The sequence below is a fragment of the Puma concolor genome, chromosome B3, assembly GCF_028749965.1.
Source record: "Puma concolor isolate L17-30 chromosome B3, mPumCon1.1.hap2, whole genome shotgun sequence".
In the NCBI taxonomy this organism is placed as follows: domain Eukaryota; kingdom Metazoa; phylum Chordata; class Mammalia; order Carnivora; family Felidae; genus Puma; species Puma concolor.
In genome coordinates, this window is record NC_141672.1 from 12,693,236 (window position 1) to 12,711,263 (window position 18,028).

The window sequence follows — 18,028 nt, forward strand, 5'->3', positions numbered from 1 at the left end:
GGGTGGGTCAGCGTGTGTACCTCCCAGGGTAGGAGATGCCCGTCCCTAAAGGCCTCTATTCTACTCAGTGGTGTTTGAACGTTTTGACCATGACCGCCAGTAAGAAACACATTTGGCATCTCGACGCAGTGTATATTCCCATGCACACGCTCTCTCCCTCACACACACTCATACACACACATAACTAAAGCAAGAGTTTAGCAAACATGACTTATTCTAACTTATGTGAGACACATTCTGATATTTCCCAGTTTCATTTAAATTTTCCTTTATTTTTTTTTTAATGTTTATTTATTTCTGAGACAGAGAGAGACAGAGCATGAGTAGGGGAGGGGCAGAGAGAGAGGGAGACACAGAATCTGAAGCAGGCTCCAGGCTCCAAGCCGTCAGCACAGAGCCCGATGCGGGGCTCGAACTCACAAACCGTGAGATCATGACCTGAGCCGAAGTCGGTCGCTCAACTGACTGAACCACCCAGGTGCCCCTAAATTTTCCTTTAAAAGGAGAGCAGTCCTGATCCACTAGATTGATTTTATGATCCCCTCCAGGGTGTTTTCTAACACTAACCACCAATTTTGCAATTTTCCACACACCAACAGGGTGTCCCACGAGTTAATTCCATTCTGGTGCTAATTACTTAGAAGTAGTGTAGCCCCCACAGGTAAGGGACTCCGCCCCACCTTCAGAAGCCTGTTGCAAGTCCCGGACCACCTGCACTTCCCGGCTGACTGGCTATAACTTGCAGGTTCCCACAGCCCCCTCCTCAGGTTTGACCATTTGCCAGAATGGTGCACAGAACTGAGGGAAATGCTTTCCTTACATTTACCAGTTTATTATAAAGGATACAACTCAGGAACAGCCCAAAGAGGTGCATAGGCAAGGTATGGAGGAAGGGGCGCTGAACTTGGATGCCTCTCTGGGCACGCCACCCTCCTGGCACCTCAGTGTGTTCAGCAAGTGGGAGGTGGGTGGGTGGGGCTGCAAGTCCCAGCCCTCTGAACACTCAGTCTTCCTGGTGACCAGCCCATCCTGAGGCTCCCTGGGGGTCCTGCCTATGTCAGCTCTTGGCACAAACTCAGGTATCACTAAAAGGGGCTCATGATGACTAACAAAAGACACCCTGTCACTCAGGAAATCCCAAGGGTTTTAGGAGCTTTGTGTTGGGAACGGGGACAAAGACCAAAGCAAATATATTTTCGTGTTCTACTATACTCCCATTATAATGGGAGTATAAACGGGATTGAAATAAAAACAGGGAGGGAGACAAAACAGAAGAGACTCATAAATATGGAGAACAAACTGAGGGTGGCTGGAGGGCTTGTGGGAGGCGGGATGGGCTAAACAGGTAAGGGGCATTAAGGAATCTACTCTTGAAATCATTGTTTCACTATATGCTAATTTGGATGTAAATTTAAAAAGATAAAAAATAAAATTAAAAAAAATAAACAGGATGGAAAAACACCACATACCAAGTCTACTATCTCATTAATGCTAATTTTCTCTTCCTCTGAGGGCTGGGCAACCCTGCCCAGTTCCTGTAAAGCCTTGGGGTAACCTGGGGAATACTTATTTCCATGGAATGTCCTGGCTTGTGGGAACAATATGTGTCCCCTCAATGACCCCATGGCACCCCCAGCTCCATCCCCTGAGAGCCCTTGGGTGACTTTTGTGGTTTTGAAAGTTCATCACTGTAGAGAGAAAAACATGATCTTATTTTGGTAAATTTTTTATTAAAAAAATTTTTGTTTTAATTTTTTTAATGTTTTATTTATTTTTGAGAGAGAGCACACGTGAGTGGGAGAGGGGCAGAGAGAGAGGGGCAGAGAGAGAGAGGGAGATACAGAATCCAAAGCAGGCTCCAGGCTCTGAGCTGTCAGCACAGAGCCCGACGCGGGGCTCGAACTCACAAACCGCGAGATTCATGACCTAAGCTGAAGTCGGACGCTTAACCGACTGAGCCACCCAGGCACCCCAAAACATTTTTGTTTGTTTATTTATTTATTTGACAGAGAGAGAGAGAGAGAAAGTGCAAGTTGGGGAAAGGTAGAGAGAGAGAGAGAGAGACAGAGAGAGAGAGAATCCTAAGCAGGCTCTGCACTGTCAGCACGGAGCCCAACACGGGGCTCGATGGTCTCATGAGCCACAAGATCATGACCTGAGCCAAAATCAAGAGTCAGACGCTTAACTGACCGAGCCACCCAGGCACCCTACTTTGGTAAACTTTCCAAGTGAGAGAGAGGGAGAAGGTGAAAACCATCATGAACTTCGACAGACCCTGCGAAACCCCTAGCTCTGCCAGTCCTGGCTGGGTGTCATTTCCTTCTCAGCTTCCCGGTCTGACGGAGGGGACACGATGCCCTCCCACGGGCTTGTTTTGAGAATTCAATGAGCCGGGGCATAGAAAATGCCGGCTGCGCATGCCAGCACCTAGTGGGGGCTTGTGTGTTTCATTCCTCCTCCTAAAAGCACAGGTCATGGGTGCTTCCCAGCGTGGTCGGGCTCCTTCCCTCTCCTCCGCTCACCGGCACCACCCCCAGGTAAGACCGCGGCTCCTGAGGAAGCTGGGAAGGCAACGGCAGAAACAGCTTTCTTCAGAGGCAAAGAGGACCGGCCTACCACCCCGTCCCCCTGGGAAAGGAGGGTGGTAGCTTAGTCACAACATTGTGTAGTCAGGCCCGAGGGTCTCCACCCTTCCTTCCTCATTTCAGCTAACGGCACCCACTTCACGAGGCTAGACGCCTGGCCCCTGGGTGCGCTAAGGATTTGTCCTCGCGGTCCTTGTAAGGGGCTTGGTAGAGTGCCTGGAGCACAGTCAGTGCTCCAGAAAAGATCCAGTGTGTTCACGGCCCCGTTGCCCAGGAGAGCAGCCCCAGCGTCCCCCTGGCTCCTCTGTTCCCTGACTCCCTTCTGCAGTGGCTGTCCCCCCCCCCCCAACCCCTCTCAGTTCCTCCAGCCGGCGCTGGGGCAGGGGCCTCCCCGCAGGCACTGCGTGGCTGCGGTGGCCCTGGGCTGGTCTCCCCTCTCCCCTCCTCCCCTCTGCCGTCTGCTGCGGCCACGCAGGTGTGCTAGAGTGCGGCCCGACTGCGAGCAGCGGTGGGGCTCACAGCAGCCGAGGAAGGATGTCCCCACAGCTCCCGGGCTTGGCGTTCGAGGCCTTCCATCTCATCCCCACCCACGTGTCCAGCTCTCCCACACAGCCGTTCCCAAGCTTCCCACCGCCAGTCTTCCCCGCCGTGCGGTGTCCTCTACCTAGAACTCTCTCCCTGCTCCTCCTTGCTTGGTCTTCAGTGTCACCTGTTCCACAGGAAGGCCTGGACCCTCCCACCCGTGGAAGGGGAGGGCTGCAGGGGAACAGCACATGCACCCTCTAGGCCCCAGGCCCTGCATCGTGTGCCGGGGAGAAGCAGCTGGGGTCCAGGGGTCCAGATAAGCTTGGGTTCAAATCGGCTCAGGACTGAGCTGTGTGATCTGAGCGGGCGACGGCCCCAGCCTCAGTTTCCTTGTCTGTAACAGCTGTAAGAACACCCGTGATGGCCCCTGGAGTGTTTACTTCGCGCCAGGCCCTCTGGCGGGCCCCATACAAGGAACTTTGTGTCTGATTCTTAGCACAACTTGGGGGCAGGGGGCATCAGCCTCTGAAGTGGGTCCGTAGATGAGAACACCTCCCCACAAGCCAGCTGTAGGGGTTAGAAAGAACTCTGTGGGCAGAGTGCAGACCAAGCCTGACTCTAAGAAGATGCCTGGTCAATCAATGGGAGCCAGTTTGCACAGTCTGCTTCTGCCCCAGCCTGACCCACGGATGCCTCTTACCAGCCCTGCCCACCCATCGCCCAGCCTCAGCGGGGTCTGCTCCCAGGGACTGGCACCTGTGACCCTCAGAGGGTTGTCCTGAATGCTGGGGCCTCACTGCCTGCCCCACTGACCCCGCGGAGAGCCACAAATGCCTCTGTCATGGGGGCTGGTCGGGTGGCTTGGTGGGTACGAAAGCCTAGCCCCGCTGGCTTTAAGGTGGACAACGCTGAGGTCTCTCTTCTGCTCCAGAGCCGCCCTTGGGATCCTGCTGAGGCTGGGATGGCCCCTGCAATCTCACCTCTGCTGGACTCCTCTCCCTCCCACATCCTAGCTCCCCCTCCCCCTGCTGCTCTCTCCTTGGGGGCGAGTCCTTTAGCACCACTTGTATACATGCCTCTAGGAGAGCCCTAGCTAAGCTATGACTGTGCCCCACCCCAGACCCGCTGGGTCAGAATCTCTGGGGTAGACTCCAGGAGTCGGTATTGTTTTAAAAATTTTTTGTCCTGTTTATTTGAGAGACAGAGAGAGAGAGGCAGGGGGAGGGGCAGAGGGAGAGGGAGACACAGAATCCAAAGCAGGCTCCAGGTTCCCAGCTGTCAGCACAGAGCCCAACGCGGGGCTCGAACTCACGAACTGTGAGATCATGACCTGAGCTGAAGTGGGATGCTTAACTGACTGAGCCACCCAGGTGCCCTCAGGTGTCTGTATTTTTAACCAGCTTCCTGGGTGACTGCAAAACCCAGGCAGGTCTGGGAAGGCTCTCTAGAGCCCTCACACCAGACGACCATCCAGCCCGGAACGTTAGGGTGAGCACTCTGAAGCAGGGCCCGTGTCTTCCCGCATGGGGACAGGGAGGGGGGAGCGTGTGCTCCCAAGGAAAGTGCTGGCTCTATGCTGTGCCACCTTGGCTACCATCCCCTTGAGAGATAAGGCATCCACAGCTAGGAGAGGCCGGGTGACAGCGAGGTAACGGGTCTCCAGCTCCTGGCCTGGGGCTCTTCCTCCCACAGCATCTCACTCCTCACAGACGGCCTTGGTGCTGACACCAAATACAGTAATGTTGACTTCGAGACATTCGGGCTCTGTGCCCTGTGATCTCGTGGGTTCCCTGAGCAGCTGAGGGTGGGCAAACAGGCACCTGTTTTTCTGGAACGCAGAGAAACAGCAGCCAGAGGCGGAAAGGTCGGCAGGTGACAGCGTGACCTTGGTGTCTTGGTGACTATGGCTCCAGATCTCTCTGGACACAAAGTCACTACTCCAGCACACCCTCCCAGGGCCCAGCCCACGGAAACAGAACCGGAACGCCTACTAGCTGCTGGGTGGCTCCTTTATCCGCTTTCTTTCTCTGGCATGTGTCAGCGGGTATGAGCATTCCCATTTTACAGAAGAGGAAGTTGAGCCTCAGAGAGACGAAGAGACGAGTGCAAGTCCTGGGCTCTGCAATTATGTCATTGTTCATTTATTCATTCCAAGCACCAAACGCCATGCTGGGCACTCTCTCCTAAGACAGGAACTTCTCAGAACAAGAAAGCTCCCTGAGAGCTCGGCCGGTCATAACATATGGAGGGCCAGGGGGCCTCTGCCGCTCTGCCTCGGAAAGAACATGCCAGATCATTGAAATTATTGTGAGAGGCACACAGTGTGGGGGGCGGGGGCGGTTGTAGCAAAGATCATAGACCTTGGAGATTTACCTACTTTCAATCTCCATCCCGCCGTTTACCACCTATGTGACCTGAACAAGTTACTTCTCTCAGCCTCAGCTTCCACATCTGTGAAATGGGAACTTCCCTCAGGGTACTGTTCGCAAGACTTACAAAGGTAATGGATATAAAAACTCTAAGCACAGCGCTGGGTACCGGAGAGCCCTCAACAGGTGCTGGCTGTTAGCGGCTGCTATCACCCAGCATCACATTTTTCTGCCCATCGCAGCCCAGGAGGGTTCCGGCAGGTGGGGAGGGAGTACTGGGTTGAGCATGGTTTTCACGGGAGGCAGCAACGATGGTCTCTCGGACGCATGGAGAAGCGAGCCTGGAGCCCTGGAGCCCGAGGCATCCCGTCCAGCCCTCGTCGAGGGCCTGGAGCTTAAGCCATTATGACACCAAAATACCTTTTTACATCCCTATTGGCCTGCAGCCAGTTCTGAGGAAACAGAGCAGCTCTGAGGGTGGTGATCAGTCACTCACCCCACCCAGCAGCTACTTAATAATCACAGGCTCTGTCCCACTGAGTATCAGCCCTTCCTGTTGTCCCCACAGGAAGTGCCATCTATAACCCCTGCAACAGGGCGGGTCAGGTCCTCATGGGACTCCAGGCTGTCCTGGAAGCTGGAGCACAGGAAGTTGGGGTAAGGGGCTGTGAGCCAGGGGGCAGGTGGTGACGAGGGAGGGGTCCTTACCGGCCAGACTAAGATAGCATCAGAGCCAACACCTCCCTCATGGTTACCAGGGCAAAACCAGGGACTGTCCCCTCTCTGTGCCTCCTCTGGGCTGAACCTTTCCTTCCCTCTGGGGGCTCCCCTGTGACCCTCACCCCCACCCAAGGGTGCATGAATGTCGGTTGCAACCAGATGCCCTTCTGTGGGGTGAGATCTACTCACCTACTGACACAGTAGAACGCGATCAGTCTGAAGATGTCCTCAAACACAAGAACCGAGCCTTCCAGGTACAGTACTGAGGAGAGATGACAAAAGCTCTGGATGAGTGTCCCTGCCAGGCGGAAGGAGACTCCCTGAGGGTTGGGGCCATATCTGCCACCTTCACAGGGGGTCCCAGTGCCAACCACAGTGCCTGGCATCCTGCAGCCTCATACACATCAGCTCTTAACCAGACTGCAGGCAAGTGGGGACTGAACTTCTGTGGTGTTAATCCACTGAGATTTCAGGGGACTATTACAGAAGCTGGTTATCTTTGATATACAGTCATCATTTGGGGCAAAATGACACAGGAGACTCTAGATCGTAAAAGCAGAATTAAACATTGAATTGATGAGGGTCATCTCAATCTGACAAGGAACTGGGAGGGGCCAGCAGGGGGCAAGTTGCCCAGTTCTGTCTGGGTCTCCAGGAGGTGCAGGAGGGCAGAACCAGGGCCACTGGCCTTTCACCCAAGAACCCTTGGGCCTGTTAGAACCTTACTCGATTTGGCTATATGGGTAATCCAAGAGTGAGGGTGACCCTGGTATTTCCCAGCTCTGAGAACAAAAACGGATCAAAGCACTTGCCCAAGATGCCATCCCAAGGTGGATATGGCTCCTTGGAGGGGCACGGTGCTGGGATGTGCCTGAAGGTAAGTGGGGGTGGACCGACCAAAGGGGAATGTGGCACCCTGCTTTGGGTCCTCAGGACAAGGGGCCCAGAGAAGCTAAGCCATTTGGTCAAAGTCCACTGCCCATCTTGGCTGTCATGCAAGTTCACGACCCCTGACTGTCATCCCAGGGCTCCATATGCCCAACAGGTGATGCTCCCTGTGTTGGGGATCCCCCACAGTGAACTTTCTCAGGCACCAAAGATACCAAGAAACAGAGGGCCACACTTCAGTTCCAATTTCCTAAGGTTCTTCTCCCATCTGTGTGGTGGAGGGGAAGTCAAGACCTGGGTCCCAGGCCTGGCTCCAACCATGGGTCAGGGCCACCACCTGCAAAAGGAAGGAGCCCTTCCAACCATACATCTAGATGACAGGAGGCTGTTCTGTTTTCAAAGCCTAGGACAGCATTTCACTGCATTGTGCTCTGCGACACGGGCACACACGAACCAACATGTTTTGTTCCAATAGCTTGGTATCATTTTATTTTATTTTTTATTTTTTTCACATTTATTTATTTTTGATAGACAGAGAGAGACAGAGCACAAGTGGGGGAGGGGCAGAGAGAGAAGGAGACACAGAATCCGAAGCAGGCTCCAGGCTCCGAGCTGTCAGCACAGAGCCCGACGCGGGGCTCGAACCCGCAAACTGCGAGATCATGACCTGAGCCAAAGCTGGATGCTTAACCAACTGAGCCACCCAGGCGCCTCTGAATAGCTTTATTTTTATATTTGCCTTCTTTCAACGTACTAGACACTGTTCTAAACGGTTAGCAGGATTTTTAAAAAGAAGTTACACTCATCATCTATTTACAGCAAAGAAGTAATGGTTTCCCATAGACACTTTAAAAGGGAGTTTAAAGAAAAACGCTAAGTAAATTTTTTTAAAATGTTTATGTATTTCTGAGAAAGAGAGACAGAGAGAGACAGAAACACAAAATCCAAAGCAGGCTTTGGGCTCTGAGCTATTAGCACAGAGCCCGACACAGGGCTCAAACTCACTAGCCATGAGATCATGGTCTGAGTCCAACTGACTCAGCCGCCCAGGCGCCCCAAGAAAAAATACTAAGTAGATTAAAGTACCAGTGGTACTTGGAAGGTGCATACAAACGACTTAGTCAGAAACATCCATCCCTGGAACTGCCACCCTTTGTGAATCAGTAGCAGTTGGGGCGGGCCACAGCGCCACCTAGTGCTGGCATTTGGGGCATCACCGACTCTCTCAAGAAGCGACAGGCCAAGGGAGCCGGGGGGCCAAAAAAGACATCCTGTAGCCTCAAGAGGTAGAGAGAGCTCCATCTATCAAGCGGGGAAGTAAATAAAGACTTCCTTGCGAATCCCTCAAGGGGAGGCTAGTAGCGATGCATGCAGAAAGCCTAGCATACCTGGTGCGCGTACTCAACAGTTAGTAGCTGTCCCTAGTCACGGGGACACGGGGACATGTCTGACCTTTGCAGGACACACTTGAAACTTTTAAGATAAAGTCAGCCACTCCCTCTTCTGCGGGGACAGCATCCCTTCACACCACGGACACCCCTGGGGGAGCTCCTGCATGCCAGGGCCAGGGTGTGGCCCAAATCTGAGTCTCCCCTCCCCCAGTACCCAGCACAGTGTGTGGCACGCAATTTGGGAGATCACTATGTGTATTACGTGTCTATCTGGGAGGGAGACCCCGGAGGAATAGAGGCCTGGGGACACTTTGGATGGCTCATTGCTCTCCCCCGCAGGAGTCCAAAGGGACACCTCAGACCTGAGGGAGTCCCGACAGACAGCTTCACATCATCCTGGAGCACGGGCTAATGCAAATGGGTAAGCGTTCGACGATCCTAATGTTGGCTGGGCTTAGCTTCCAGGACCGTCCAGAGTTCTGTGCTGTACCGGCCTGGTGCCTCGTGTGTGGGTGCCCGGGCCCAGCTGCCCAAATGTGAACATGCCTCTGTCACTCTGTTGCTTACCCTCTCTGTGCCTTGGTTTCTTCAGCTATAAAACAGGGATAATAAAGTATCCGCCTGTTATGGGTTGAATTGTGTCCCCCAAAAAGATATGTTGAGGCCCTAACCCTGATTTGGAAATAGGGTCTATGTAGGTATAATCAAGTTAACATGCAGTCAGACTGGATTGGGGTGAACCCTAAATCCCATGAATGGTGTCCTTACAAAAATGCGTAAGGACGTGGGACACAAATGCAGAGAGGAGAGGGCCACATAACGATGCAGGCAGAGATTGGAGCAAGGCCTCTATGAGTCAAGCAACACCAGAGAGTGCTAGTTTTCACCAGAAGCTAGAAGAGGGGCGTGGAACAGATTCTCCCTGATCTGCAGAAATAACGAACATGTTGACTGTTGATTTCTGAGCTCCAGAACTGCGAGAAAATAAACCTGTGTTGTTTTAGGACCACAAGTAGCACAGCGGTCCTAGGACACTAATGAACCCACTCATAAGCAATGCTCATTCCCAGAAGCCGCTAGAATGGTGCACAGCACGCTCAGTCAGTGACAATACAGGATTACTAAACCGTAACTTTAAACCAGTAAGCCAATCATGGAGGTAGAAGGGTTTCTGTGGCTCTGCTTGGCATTATTTCGTATGGCTCCTCAAAAGAAAACCTGTCCCTTGGGGGGCCCATTTTCCTCACTTTATCCTGTCAACACAGTCCATATTCCTACCACTGGGCCTTTGCTCGTGCTGTTGCTCTATGCATGAGAATCCATCTTTTTAAAAAATTATAATTTATTGTCAAGTTAGCTAACATACAGTATATACAGTGTGCCCTTGGCTTCAGGATTAGATTCCCATGATTCATCACTTACATAAAACACCCAGTGCTCATCCCAGCAATGCCCTCCCCAGTGCCCTTCACCCATTTTCCCTGCTCCCCTCCCCCCCGCCCCTCCACTCCCTTCCACCCTCAGTTTTTTCTCTGTATTTAAAAGTCTCTTACGGTTTGCAATCTTTGCCCTTCGCCACTTTCAGGATTCAGCTCTACGTCTACCTTCCGGCCCAAAACCTTTCCTGAGTGTTCCGACCTCCCTCAGGGAAAGCTGCACACAGGAGGAACTATGCAAACCACACATTTTCCCATCAGGGAAACGTCATACATATGCTCACATTGTGATGTGAGGTCATGAGACTGTGGACCCCCTGAGAGTAGGAACAGGTCTTAACTTTCCTTATCACCTGCCCTGCACCTGACACCGTGTTGGGCACACAGGAGGACTCTGAAAGGGACAGCCGGGCTGACCAGGCCCTCCGGGGCTGGAATCGAGAGTGGACCAAATTTATAGAGACAAAAAGTAGGTTAGTGGCTGCTTAGGGCTTGGGGGTGGGGGAGGGAGGAGAGGTAGGGAGATGATATGGTTTTCATTTTTTTAAAAATCATGTTGAGCTACAAAAACACACAATTTAGCATTTTAACTATTTTAGGGGTGCAGTTCAGTAGCATTAAGTACAAACACATTGGGCAACACGGGGCCTCTTTTTTGAGGTGATAAAATGTCCTCACACTCACTAGGGTGGGGATACACTACTCTGAACCAAAAGCCGCTAAAGGAGCCCCCTAAGTGGGTGAATTGTGTGAACTAAATATATTATATGGCTATCTTTCAATAAAGCCACTACATAAAAAAAAGGAGTGGACTGAATTTCACTGCCTAGATTGTGTTTTCCTGGGAGTTTTATAATGAGCATATATGATCTCAGTAAGCAGAGAAACTGTAAAGAGCCTACATTTTTTTCTAGCCTTTAAAAAAAAATGTTTATTTTTGAGAAAGAGAGAGAGACAGAGTGTGAGCAGGGGAGGGGCAGAGAGAGGGGGAGACCCAGAATCCGAAGCAGGCTCCAGGCTCCGAGCTGTCAGCACAGAGCCGGGCGCGGGCTGGAACTCACAGACCACGAGATCGTGACCTGAGCCAAAGTCGGATGCTTAACCGACTGAGCCACCCAGGTGCCCAGTAGATTTTTTAAAAAAATTTTTAATGCTTATTTATTTTTGAGAGAGAGAGAGAGAGAGAGAGAGAGTGAGGGAGGGGCAGAGAGAGAGGGAGACACAGAATCTGAAGCAGGCTCCAGGCTCCGAGCTGTCAGCACAGAGCCTGATGTGGGGCTTGAACTCACGAACTGTGAGATCATGACCTGAGCTGAAGTCCGATGCTTGACCGACTGAGCCACCCAGGCACCCCTCTTTGCTCATTCTGTACTCAAGTTGTTTGCTGTTTTGTTTTGAAGGGCTCAGAGTTCCTCTTTAGCTAGGACATTTTCATAACGTATTCATTTCTCCACAAATATTTATTGTGCTCATCATCTTGATAAAAAGGGTAGGTGGATATAGAAATTGAGAGGCAGCCTCACAGGTAGAAGGATGACAGGGAGTTTGCCAATGGTCTGGCCATAGGACATCGCTCAAGCTGGGTCCCCCCGACAGGAAAGGCCACAGGTGCAGAACCTGAGAATAAAAAGCCACTGTGACGACAGGCTGGGGAATGGTTCGCAACTGGGGAGCAGGAGGGACAGACGTCGGCAGGACTGGCAGGTGCAGCCAGGCCCGCTGATCCTCATGCCTCCCACCCCTCGAGGCTCCTTCCCCGCTTGGAAGGCCACAGTTACCTTCTGACGGCCCAGCAGCACGGTTGCCATGGGAACCGCCACCTGGGCAGTTTGTGGCTCAGGTGGGAAAAGGCCTCTTTGCTACTCTCATCAGGCCTGTCCAAAGGCTCGATTTTCTGCAGTAGATGAAAACTACTGCCCCTGCTCCCAGGGGTGAAAGTGGGGAGAGTAGCAGTTTCTCCGGAGTCTGGGGGACGCTGTGGGTCCAGGCCCAGCTCTGGTGCCTACTTGTTTCCAGAAGCTCCCGCAGCAGCTGCCTGACCTGTGAAACGGGAGAACAGCCATCTCCCTGCCCGAAGGAAGGGTGCTGCCAGACTAAGGCTTGTGGGATCGCTGGTCCCAGCGGAAGGAGAAGCGGCCAGGAGGGAGAACAGAGAGTCCCACGCTGGGCAGCAGGTCGGCTGTGCTCTCTGGACGGGCACAGATCCGAGCATGAGTGGTGGACACCCTCGTTCCCGCTCCAGGCAAAGCCCACGCGGGAACGGTACCGACCAGGCATGGGCTCCCGGTTCCATCGGCCACATGCCCAGAGACCAAAGCCCTTACTCTCAGAGACTTGCTTCCTGAAACCGCCACGTGATGATAAGAGTAACCGAGGCCCTCCTTGGCCCTCTGGCTCCTCGTGCAGAGGTCAGAGTGGTACCCTGCAGAGGTGCTGAGCGAGGGCTAGCAGCGGCCCGTGCACCAGAGGGAACACAGAGGTCCGAAGGGCTGGGGAGGGAGCCCAGGAGGGGCGAGTTAGGGCTCAGGGACCTGGAGAGGATGACAATTTGAAAATGTGCTGGAGACAGTTTCCCCTCTCTCTCCTTGCCTGATACTGACGGTCCAGGTAGACACCTTGGCCTCTGGCTCATTGGCTGGCCCTGGAGCCCCTTGATTGTCTATTTACAAGCTCGCCTGAGCCTCCCTCTGTGAAACTTCCATCCCCTCTGAGCCCCGAAGCTTCTCAGTGTAAGATCATCCTTCCTTAGCTCCCCTCCCAACCCCCACCACATCTCCTCCATCAACCACGGGTCGCTGAGAGGAGGGGCATGAGCTGCAGGGAGGCTGACAGGGAAAGGAACAGGGAGGAACTGCCAGTCATGGGCAGGGGTCCAAACAGGGGGCTGCTTCCAAATGCCCCTAATGCTCTGTTATAGGATCTGGCAAGGGAGCAGAAAGGTGCCTTCTCTTCCAGGTGGCTGTAGCCCTGCCCTAAACTGTACAACTTGACAAGCAGAACACCAGCTGGAGTTCATCTCCCACCAATGAGGCACTTTTGGACAGTGCACAAGCTGTGCAACTGTCTGTGGCAGCCCTGGATGTGAGTCATGGCCATCTTTGCTGGTTGCAGTAGGCATAAGGAGCAATTTCCTAGTAATTTCATCTTAAGAATTTTAAGATGAAAAAGTACTGCAATGTCTTTTTACTGAGTTCTATCCCACATCCCAAATTTGCTCAGACTGGGGACTCCACCACACCCAAATGCCCCTCCCACTGGACTGAGAACCATTGAAAGCCAGAAAGGAAGGGCCCTTAGAGACACGTCTGGTCCAAACTCTCTCACTGCATAGATGAGGAAACTGAGGTCCAGGGAAGGTACATCATTGTGCTGTGAGCCAGTATTAATTTGGGTGCTCCCCAGAGTTTGATTATGGTGCTCTCTGGAATCTGATTGCTATTCTGATTGTTCTGCCCCCTTCTCCCAAATTCCTGGCTTTAGGAACCATGGGCTTTAAGCCTCCTGATTAAGAATGGAGGGGTACAGTTTTCAAGGTTTCAGAATAATAATAACAATAGCAATAATAATATCGACCACTTATTAAGTGCCTACTGTGTGCCAGTCTCTATTTTTAATCATCATGGCAACTCCATTATCCTCATTTTACAGGCCAGGAAGCTGAGGCTCAGGGAGGTTAAACACATGGCCCAAAGGCCACAGTCATGATTAAGTGCCACCAGCCTGGGAGCCTGGTATATCAGGTGCCTTTTTTTTGTCCAGAGAGGTGGCCTGGGGTGGAGGGAGGGCGTCCCAGTACTTCATGCTGGAATGCACTCATTGGGTCCCTGCTTCAAGTGAATAGGTCAGCTAGCAGAGACGCCTGCCCACGGGCCACGCATTTCCTCCCCTGTCACCAGGCAAGCCCCATGTCCTCTGGGTGACACCCTCCCAGGAAGACCCGTGGCCTCCCTCCCTCCGGCCCTGGCGCTGGGTACACACTCGGCTTTAGAGCAGGATTACACCGCGTCATGCTGTGTTCCAGCTCTCGGGAGAGCTGGAGTCAGGCCTTCCTCCTTTTCCTTGTCCCAGAGTCAGGACCTTGCCGGGATGATACCGCAGCCCGGGCGGCATTTGCTGTCGCTAAAAGCATCGCCCCCGAGCCTCACGCTGGCAGCCACATCCGCCAACAGCTGCGGCTACACGGTTCGAGCTGTAACGAAAGATTCCTTTTCTTGGATGGCGCTCTTCCATAGTTAGCGACCGTGCAGACGAGGCTGTAAGTCGGGGAAAAGGAATACAGAGCAAATCGTCACGATGCAGATGGGGACTTTGCCTGGGAACTATTTACGGGTTCAGAGGCCAAAACAGAAGGGGCGACGTTAGACAGATGAGTGAACTGCCAAGTGTCAGGGAAGACTAAATCACGCGTAAGCAGACGGGGAGGAGTTTGGGGAGAAGGGGCAGGGAGGGGTGGAGGACAGCAAAGCAGAGGCATGCCGCCTGCCATCTGGGGGTCTAACTACCCACAGGGAATGAGCTGCCAGTCTGGGAAAGCCATCCACCTGCGCCTCCGCTCACATTCAGCGATCAGCAGGTGTCTTTGTCTCCATCAAGAAGAAACACTTTGCTCTGTTGGGCCAAAGGAAGAAAAGGAGGTGGCCCGAGGCACCACCCTATTGGCGAGAACACCCCCAAGTCCCACAGAAGGACCCGTCAGGCACAACCTAGCTCAGGAAACAACCCGGCCTCAGGGTCTTACCCCAGAGTTTGCAAACTTTAATCTGAGGTCTAGAAGAAAAGCGATGACCACTTACAAAAACCGGGAGGCCCAGAGAGGTTCAGTGGCTCGGCAGAGGTCACAGGGAGCTGGGAAGTGATCCCGGGACGTGACTCTACAGCTCGCGCTCTCACAAAGCACACGCTCTTGGTTCTCCAGACCCCGCCGTCCAGGAGAAACAACATGCAAGCTATGCGTGCAATTTTAACGTTTCCTATAGCCACGTTGGAAATGGTAAACAGAATCAGGTCAAGTGAATCCTAATCATATATTCTATTTAACCCCAAATATTGAAAATATTATCAGTTCCATAAATCATAAAGATAAAAAATTACTAGTGGGATATTTTAGATATTTAAAAAAATTTTTTTTAACATTTATTTATTATTGAGAGACAGAGACAGACAGAGCATGAGCGTGGGAGGGGCAGAGAGACGGGGAGACACAGAATCCGAAGCAGGCTCCTGGCTCCGGGCTGTCAGCACAGAGCCCGACGTGGGGCTTGAACTCACGGACCGTGAGATCGTGACCTGAGCCGAAGTTGGACGCTTAAAGTATGCTGAGTTTCAGAAATCCTGCTGCGGAGGGAGAGCCGGTCTGTGCTCCCAGGACAACTGGCAGGAGCCCATGGGCGCTGCGGATGCCCACACCTAGCCTGCCGTCGGGTGCCCAACATCGGTGCTTAGAGTGGAACCGGATGGAAGACAGGAGTGCCCACCAGGACTCTGAATCACAGGGATCTCGTTCCCATCCTCCTCCCCATCAGTGCCATGCACGGAGTCATGGAATCAAGAACTAGGGACCGGCCTCGGGGCAAATGACCTTTCACTTGCTTCCAGATGCTGCTGGAACGCCAGCTTGGCAACATCCAGCCCAGGGCTCAGGACGCAGCTTGCGTCTCTGCAAGCATCCCGGGGCAGGCTCAGCCCTCGCCAAAGGGGAGGCCTATGGTTCTGGGGAGCAAATTCAGCAGGGGCTATAGGGCACTGCATTGCGGCTGTAGGGTCAAACGGCACTCCCCAAATCAGCCCATCAGTGGGTGAGCTTTTATCTAGCTCTTCACTGGTTCTGAATATGGGGGTGGACACAAGGGGTGTTATTTATAGACACCCCCCCCCCCATGTCCCCATAGGCATAGGGCCGGGTGCTCTCTTGAATCACCATAAATACCCCTGGTCAGGAAAGGACACACTGTTGCTGCACAGAGAAGAGACTCTGCTCACACAGGGAAGTTCCTGTGGCCGCCCAGGGGTCAGGGCCCCACATCCTCAAGCATTTCCTCCCGCCCCAGGTTCCTCCAGCCCGTCACCTAATCCAAATTCCCCTTTAGCACCAGATGGCAACTCGGTGGTGCAGCAAGAACAGAGATGGAAACGGGTATCTTGACCCCAAAGGGCGTGACCACCATGGAGGGTCACTGCAGAGTTAGCATCTCATGCCCCGGAGACTCTCAAATCTCTGTCCTGAGCCCTGGACCCATGGGTTTCTTCAAATATTTGCTGAGAACCTACTATGTGCCAGGCACTGCTCCAAGCACTGGGGTGATGGTGGTGGCTTCTTTCTCCTGGGCACGGTGGTTCCCCGTGTCCCTTGCTGTCACCCCCACCCACCATTCTTCCCCTGGACCTAGGGTGACACTGCCACAGGTCCCTGACACCCGGTGCTTACAGGCCCCTCCTCCTTCTTCAGCCATTTCTACCCACCTATGCTGCCCAAGTGACTCCTCTTCCTAAGTGTCTCCTCCGTCCACACCCGCTGTAGGAGCCGGTGCGGGCCCTACCATGCTCCCCTCTGGTCTCCATCCTGGGTTGTCCCCTGCCCACCCCCGCAGTGGGGGGCTTCCGTGTGAAAGGCACATCAGACCACGTCCCCCATCTTTTTTTTTTATTAAAAAAAATTTTTTTAATCTTTATTTATTTTTGAGAGAGACTGTGTGAGCAGGGGGAGGGGCAGAGAGAGAGAGGAAGACACGGAATCGGAAGCAGGCTCCGGGCTCTGAGCTGTCAGCACAGAGCCCCACGCGGTGCTCGAACTCATGAACTGTGAGATCATGACCCGAGCCGAAGTCGGACAGTTAACCGACGGAGCCACCCAGGCGTCCCACGTCCCCCCATCTTTAATGCCCTTCTGCCGGGGGTTCTTCCCCAGGTCTTTTAGATAAAGGCCAAGCATCAAGACCTGGGAGCACCCTGCCCTGGGATCGACCCGGGCAACGGTCCCCGTCTCTGCCTGTCCCTTCCTTCCACACACCCCGTACTCCAGGCAACTAAGCTTCCCTTGCACACACCCCAGCATCCTGTGACTCCATGGCCTTTTTTGGACTGGCTGGCAGCCTTCCATGCTCCTCCTCACTCCTCCCCCTGGGGTCTCACTCACCCTCCAGCGTTGGAGCTCTTCCCGCTAATTGCAGTAAAATCCTAACACTTTCTTAATATCATCGTCTGTGTATCCCTATGGCCTAGTGTCCTTGAACTGGGTAGATGAATAAGTGCACGCTTTATACAATTCTCCAGTTATGTAGTGTGCGTGATCCTTGCACCCCAAAGCAGGTAGAAGTCTCCTCGAGAGCATAACCATGTTTTGCACTCAAGAGCAGTACAGCAGAGTGTTAAGCATACATGTTGGGGAGCCAGGCTGCTGGGTCTAAACCCTGGACCCACCCCTTACTCGCTGTGACCTCGAGCAAGCCACTTAGGCTCTGTGTGCCCCAGTTTCTTCACCTGTAAAACGAGGATCATACTTGTCCTGGCTATCTATTGCTGAGTAACAAGCCACTTGAAAAATCTGGCAACATAAAACAGCCATCTTTTTGCAGCTCATGGTTTAGTGGGTCAGGAATTTGGGCAGGACTCAGCTGGGAGATTCTTCTGCTCATGGCACTGACTAGGTCACTTGGTGGCATTCAGCTGGGGACTGTCCTGGTCCAGAGGATCCAGAAGCCTTCACTCATGCCTGGCGCCTTGGCGGGAAAGGCTGGAAGGCTAGGCTCAGCCGGGCCCTCTGGGGCTTTGCTCCCTCTCTGCACGGTCTCCAGGTGGTCTTTCCGGTGTGGCGGTCTCAGTCATCAGATTTCTTACACGGCAACTCAGGACTCCCAGAGCCCAAGCAGAAGCTGCCAGTTCTCTTAAAAGCTACACAGGGAACTGGCATACTGCCCCTTCTGCTTTCCTCTGTTGGCCAAAGCAGCCCCACGCCAGCCCAGATTCAAGGGGAGGGGTTGTAGCCCCTTGATGGGAACAGGGTCAAAGGAAGGACCGCCATCTTGAATCTGCCACACGACAGTGTTTATATCTTAGGGCTGACGTGCAGATTAAATGGGTTAATTCATACAAAGCGCTCCGCAGATGATTGCTATCAG

The 18,028-nt window shown here is 53.2% G+C and overlaps 1 protein-coding gene and 1 long non-coding RNA gene across 3 annotated transcripts in view; one reads left to right on the plus strand and one right to left on the minus strand.

Annotated features, from left to right (window-relative positions):
- Window positions 1-18,028, minus strand: part of RIN3 (Ras and Rab interactor 3) — a 124,306-nt gene that overhangs the window by 38,581 nt on the left and 67,697 nt on the right. For both annotated transcript variants that reach the window (XM_086708951.1, XM_086708950.1), the window contains exon 4: window positions 6,389-6,461. In XM_086708951.1, coding sequence (XP_086565077.1) covers window positions 6,389-6,461 — 73 coding nt within the window. The remainder of the gene's footprint in view (window positions 1-6,388; window positions 6,462-18,028) is intronic.
- LOC147579749 (uncharacterized) lies at window positions 5,957-10,803 on the plus strand. Its single transcript, XR_015252065.1, has 3 exons — window positions 5,957-6,453; window positions 8,818-8,899; window positions 10,064-10,803. It is a non-coding gene; the product is annotated as an uncharacterized LOC147579749 (long non-coding RNA).